The sequence below is a fragment of the Montipora foliosa genome, unplaced genomic scaffold (genome assembly GCF_036669935.1).
Source record: "Montipora foliosa isolate CH-2021 unplaced genomic scaffold, ASM3666993v2 scaffold_447, whole genome shotgun sequence".
NCBI classification, from domain to species: domain Eukaryota; kingdom Metazoa; phylum Cnidaria; class Anthozoa; order Scleractinia; family Acroporidae; genus Montipora; species Montipora foliosa.
In genome coordinates, this window is record NW_027179753.1 from 161396 (window position 1) to 167500 (window position 6105).

Here is a 6105-nt window from a genome sequence, read left to right on the forward strand (position 1 = left end):
GTTTATAAAAAACCGACCAGTCAACCGGCCTTTGTCGATGTTTCTCTAAATTGCATTCGCGAAGCACGTAGCGGCCCACTCCGTGGAGTGACACTTTCGGAAACTGCATAGCATTGGCAAATATCCACTCTGTGGACTCTGAATATCCACGTTTATTACATTTTACATGTCAGTTGCATTTAAGGCTGGCCGAGATAATCGAACACTTTATTCAAACTTGTCACCAACTAACATCATACACATATTTAATATAAAGGTGATCAAAGAGTTCAGAAACGAGCAATGAACATTATCTTCCCAAGTTTAAGGTACGAGGCCGCGCTCATTAATGCAGGTCTTGCAACACTCGAGTCTCGCCGCATAGCTTTATGTAAACGGTACTTGTCAAACGTGGACTTGGATCACCCGGTTAGGAAGCTAGCGCATTCTAGGACCCTCTCTGTCCAACATGATTATTGCACGAGGTACGCCCTCTTAGAACAAGGGCTACAGGCTAAAGGAATCTGTGACTGTGAAATATTTATATTATTCCTAATCTCCCTGTAATTCAGAGCTTTGTCTGCGAGAGGGTTTATAAACATTTATTATTATTATTATTATTATTATTATTATTATTATTATTATTATTATTATTATTATTATTATTATCAGCAAATTTCGTTCTTATCAGTTACCAGTTAAGTTCATTTGCCATAAGCATGTAAATACACTGGACGGGCCTAATTAATGGTGTTATAAAATGTTTAAATTTCGACATAATCCGCTGCAATTTCCGCATAATCAACGCATGTATACGCATAATATGGTCAAAAATACAATTAATTTTGAAAAGGGTTAATGTGAGCTTAAATTTCTTTTAATTCTGGTTTGCACTGACATACGCATCTCAAAAATAAGTGGGAAGCAAACAGGCAAAATTCTTGAAGGTTACCTTCTAAGCCTGAGGCCAGTTGTAATGAATATCGTTATGTGTATTTTAAAATTTATTTCCTGGTGAATCATCTCTTTACAATTTTCCATACGAATTACCACTTCACTCGATGGTCTCAGGCGTTAAGCACGGTTGAAATATAATAATCGAACTAAACACTCGAAGTGATCAGACGATCGATCAAAACTCAGGGTAAGGCCCGGTTCAGACGCCGCTCCTCTCATGTGCCGAACCTAAGTGAGTTAAGTCCGACTTTGGAGCGACGTTGGGGCGGCATCTGATTCAGATGGCGCAACTGTGTGTCGAGCCTAATCTTTTTTGTCCTAGGGAGAAAGAAAAAGGCCTGGGTCCGATACCATATTTTCATGCCATAATACAACTTTCAAGATGTTGGCTGTGGAGGAGTAGATCTGATTAGAGAATATTTTAAAACGTTTTAAAAAAATTAAAATATTTAGTGATCAATGCTTAACCCCGCACTTACTCTCTGCCTAAACAGAGAGTTGTTTATTTGCCAAAGTGGGTGTTAGGTATTGCCGCGTAACGTCACCAAATGTAACACCTACATATATGTGTCACGAAAAGTCTCACCTTATTTTGGAATATCCATTCTAGTCCTAACCAAAAAAAATTAAGGTGACTCTAAGCAGTTTCAACACTTTGAAGAGAGACACTCTCTTTAGAAAGATTGGCACTACACTAAGTATCACGTAAGAGCAATGTTATGGTACCATAACACCGATTATTGCCGAAAAAGATGCATTAATTATTGTGACGTAATAAGTTACCTTGGCAACAGTAAAACACCCTATATTTTGGCTTTAGTTGCTTATATCTCCAAAAAAAAAAAAAGACACAACTCGGTGACCCCCATTTCTTCTTTGTATAATGCTCCGCCCGGCAAGGTTCAGATTGTATTTCCCTCGGTTTGGTACCAGGTCATCACGGTTCAAAGATCTTTGTTATGCAAATTAAGTACAGAATAAAGGACCATGCGTCCTTTCACAAATTGCCTTATTTTTCGCGTGCTAACCAGGTCATCATGCCAAAGGACAAGACCAATTCGACTGTGATTTGTGTTGAAGAATCAATTGAAAGTCCGGTTGCGACCGAATTTAGTGTGTTTGAGTCGAAGCTGGACTCTTTAGCCGATTCAATAGCTACAATGTCCGACTCATTATCTCGGTTCTTTCAATCACGAGGGGCCACGTCGTTGACTGCTGAAGACGAGAAATCTCTTTTCGATGAAGGTTGACCCTGCTGAGACTATCGTTGAAGATTATGATATTTCCGAACTTCCGTACGAGGGTCTCTTTGAGGATGCCGAGGATTGCAGACCAAAGTTTCGTGAAGGGGGCATCACTAAGAGCCGGAATCCAGAATCCGGAAACCAGAAACCAGAATTATCCACAATTCGTGAGAGTTACAACAAATTATACACTGGATAAATCACTATCCACTAGATATCTCAATTGGTTTTGTTAGTGTTTATCCGCTGGATAGTGATTTATCCGGTAGATGGTATTATCCATCTTTTGAACAATAGAGGCCTAAGTTCCTTGTGCATCTCGATTATCATCAAGACTCAAGTCTTCCAAGTGGAAATCCCCGTCTCAAAGGAGACATTTACATGACCAAGTTTACGTAAAAGTAATAGCGGAGCTCCGCGCTCACCGAAGGCGCGCGCGCGGAGCACCATAGCTAAAAAAATACTGGTAACCCATCGATGAGAGAAAATTTGGTTTTATAGTCATGACGTCATCAACCGTCCGTACGTACGTACAACGTACGTACGTACATACGTACCTACGTCCGTACGTCCGTCCGCCCCTTCATGTAAGTCAAATGTGAGACGTCGCACTGTTTCAAGTTTGCAGGCGCAGAGTTTTGTCGGGAAAGCTAGGCGGCAAGTTTAGTGCTACAGCCAACGGACTGCATTTTACTCACATTCCGTTTAAGCAAAGCAACAAAAAAATTGCAGACAACAAAAACAAATTCAAATTTTATATTCTATAAATATGCCTTCAAACGAGGAAAGAAGAGAAAAGGAAAGACAGAGAAAAAAAGAAAGCAGGCAACGAGCAAGCGAGGCTCAACGTGAAAGAGAGCGAGCGAGAGCACAAGAAAAGAGACTGAATTATAGTGACGAACAACGTCAGAAGGAGCGGGAGAGAGCACATGAAAACAGGCTCAATTATAGTGAGGAACAACGGCAGAAGGAGCGAGAGAGAGCACAAGAAAAGAGGCTCAATTACAGTGACGAACAACGGCAGAAGGAGCGGGAAGGAGCACAAGAAAACAGGCTCAATTACAGTGAGGAACAACGGCAGAAGGAGCGGGAGAGAGCACAAGAAAACAGGCTCAATTATAGCGAGGAACAACGGCAGAAGGAGCGGGAGAGATCGCAAGAAAACAGGCTCAATTATAGTGAGGAACAACGGCAGAAGGAGGGAGAGAGAGCACAAGAAAACAGGCTCAATTGTAGTGACGAACAACGGCAGAAGGAGCGGGAGAGAGCACAAGAAAACAGGCTCAATTGTAGTGACGAACAACGGCAAAAGGACCGGGAGAGAGGTCAAGAAAACAGGCTCAATTATAGTGTCAAACAACGGCAGAAGGTGCGGGAAAGAGCACAAGAAAACAGGCTCAATTATAGTGACGCACAACGGCAGAAGGAGTGGGAGAGAGCACAAGAAAACAGGCTCAATTATAGTGACGCACAACGGCAGAAAGAGCGGGAGAGAGCACAAGAAAACAGGCTCAATTATAGTGACGAACTACGGCAGAAAGAGCAGGAAAGAGCACGAGAGAAGAGGCGACGACAGAGTGAGGAACAACGAAAGAAAGAAAGAGAAAGACGTCGTGATTGCATGCGGCGAATTAGTGCTAAACAGCGAAAAAGGAGGCAAGAAACACCTGAAGAAAACGAATACCCAAGAGAGGCAGAGGAAGGTGAGTAATTTATGTTTATCGAAATAAATTACAGCATCATTGAGTATGGTTACATGTATCTAAAAAATTTGTTGAAGTTGATGTCATGTTAGGAGTCTCTATTGTTTGTGCTTGACCAATAACCGTACGTCGCTTGTGAAGCGGTCAAACAATAACAAGGAAATTATTCACCGAGTGTGGTGGATTTACAGGCTTATTCAATTCTTTGCCTCTTTTTAAGCTTTAAGATTTCTAAAAAAACCCATTCAACTAAGTATCCATATGGATAAAGTTAACTTTCGTGCATAAATCGACTGAAATCGGAGAGTTCTTCATTCTTTTCGCGGGCGATGCTGTTTACGTTCAGTGAGACTTGCAAGACGAACCTGCTGACTCGAGCAGTGGCATTCCTGGAGGTGCGAATAAGATAAGAGATATTTCCTGTTTCTCGAACACTGGCGAAAAATCCACAGAACGTCATTGAGTAATGTTATCTCGCAGAATCAAGGGCAAAAAGTTGAAACGGTAAGCATATTTTTGGAAGGGGATTCGTTACCATTTGTTGTCATCATGCAGACAAATAATTTCTGCTTCTGATCGAGGGATTGTCTGTCACAGAAATTTAGTTAATAAAAAAGATCTCAACTGCGAGCGAATCTAGATATGGAGTGGTTGCTGTTTTTGATTTAATTAATAATTTTGTTTTCAGTCGTGGATCATGGGCAATGTGGTTGTGAAGATGTAATTTCTGAGATATGGTCAAGCTCATCGCCTGTTGTAAGAGATTTAGTTCAGTGTGGTCGCGATCATGCAGGTAAACACACTTTTTGAGCGAGAGTAGATTGAATTCATTGTCAGACTTTTAAGAATCTAATTTTGTTTGTCGTGAGGTTTGGTGAATCAGTGCTTGCTTTGATGGAAGTATATATTTTATTATGAAAGGCAATTCAGTGTCATTTTTTTATGATCATGCAAACAATTTTTTTTATACTTTTAGAGAAGCTAAGATTAGTGTATACAATTGCTAAGGTATGTTAACTACTGCTGAAGCTAGATATGGTTTGTTTCTAGCTCGTTTGTGATAGGGTGATAATTTTTGTTTTTAGCGGTGGGACATCAGTATTGTGTAAGTAAAACTCCTGGTCAAATCGTAATTTCTGAGATATGGTCAAACTCAAAGTCCCCTGTTCAGAGAGATTCACTTCAGATTGGTCATGGTCATGCAGGCAAAAACATTAATTATTTGAGCTACAGTAGAGTGTATTCTGAGGTCAGTTTCAGAAGAAGAAGCTAAATTCTGTTTGTTGTGGAATGTATTCCTATAACGGTCAGTGTAAAACAGAGACAGCAGACTGAAGACCAGGGGTAAAATGCAGACTCAGCTTATAACGGAACTGTTGAAAAAGCCCAAACCCGTTTGAAATGCTAAATTAGGACTAAAACAATATTTACGCTTAACTGTCAGCATTTTTAATGGATTTGGGCTTTTTCAACAGCTGTTAAATTATAACCTCAGTGTGCATTTTACTCCTTGTCTGCAGTCTGCGTTTTACACTGACCGATTGCTATACACATTTCAGACATTTTGGATTTTTCTTTGTACATGTACATATACATATAGCTCAGTGACCTGTATTTTGACTTGTGAAATGCAACCTGTAGAAAATACCAGTTCCTTGCAATATTTCGTTCGCTCATCAATGTTGAATAAACTGTCACCTAGATAAGTATGGTAGGCATATTTGTGGATGGAGATTCTGTGCCATTTTTTTATGATCATGCAGTATGTGCTTGTAATAGGTTGTTTAAAAAATAAGGTAATATTTCTTCCAATTTTTAATGTGATACTTTTGTTTTCAGCGGAAGGACAACAGCAATGTGCAGGTAAAGATGCTGGTCAAATGGAAATTTCTGAGATATGGACAAGCTCGTCTGCTGCTGAAAGAAAATTCAGTTCAGTGTGATGATGATCATGCAGGTAAAATTATAATTTGTCATTCAGCCAGGGTAGCCTGCATGAGGTCACTGGGTCACCATTATTGAATAAATTTACCTACTTTAATATTAACTACTTAGTAACCTTAAGAGTGAGGTTGCTAGCGCAAAATCTCAAACTGAGGCCTTGTCATATCGACCGAGCGACAGCTAGGTAAACACAGCTAGACAGAGGTCTGACACTTTGCTGTAACTACGAAACAGTGAAAGTTATTAAGTTGTGGCTAACAGGAAAAAAAAATGCATGA

At 40.0% G+C, this 6105-nt stretch overlaps 1 protein-coding gene across 1 annotated transcript in view; it reads left to right on the top strand.

Annotated features, from left to right (window-relative positions):
• The first annotated feature begins 2949 nt into the window (after positions 1-2949).
• The window catches only part of LOC137989212 (golgin subfamily A member 6-like protein 22), a 25341-nt gene continuing 22185 nt past the window's right edge, over positions 2950-6105 (top strand). The window contains exons 1-4 of the mRNA XM_068835064.1: positions 2950-3883; positions 4572-4676; positions 4860-4891; positions 5723-5840. Coding sequence (XP_068691165.1) covers positions 2950-3883; positions 4572-4676; positions 4860-4891; positions 5723-5840 — 1189 coding nt within the window. The remainder of the gene's footprint in view (positions 3884-4571; positions 4677-4859; positions 4892-5722; positions 5841-6105) is intronic.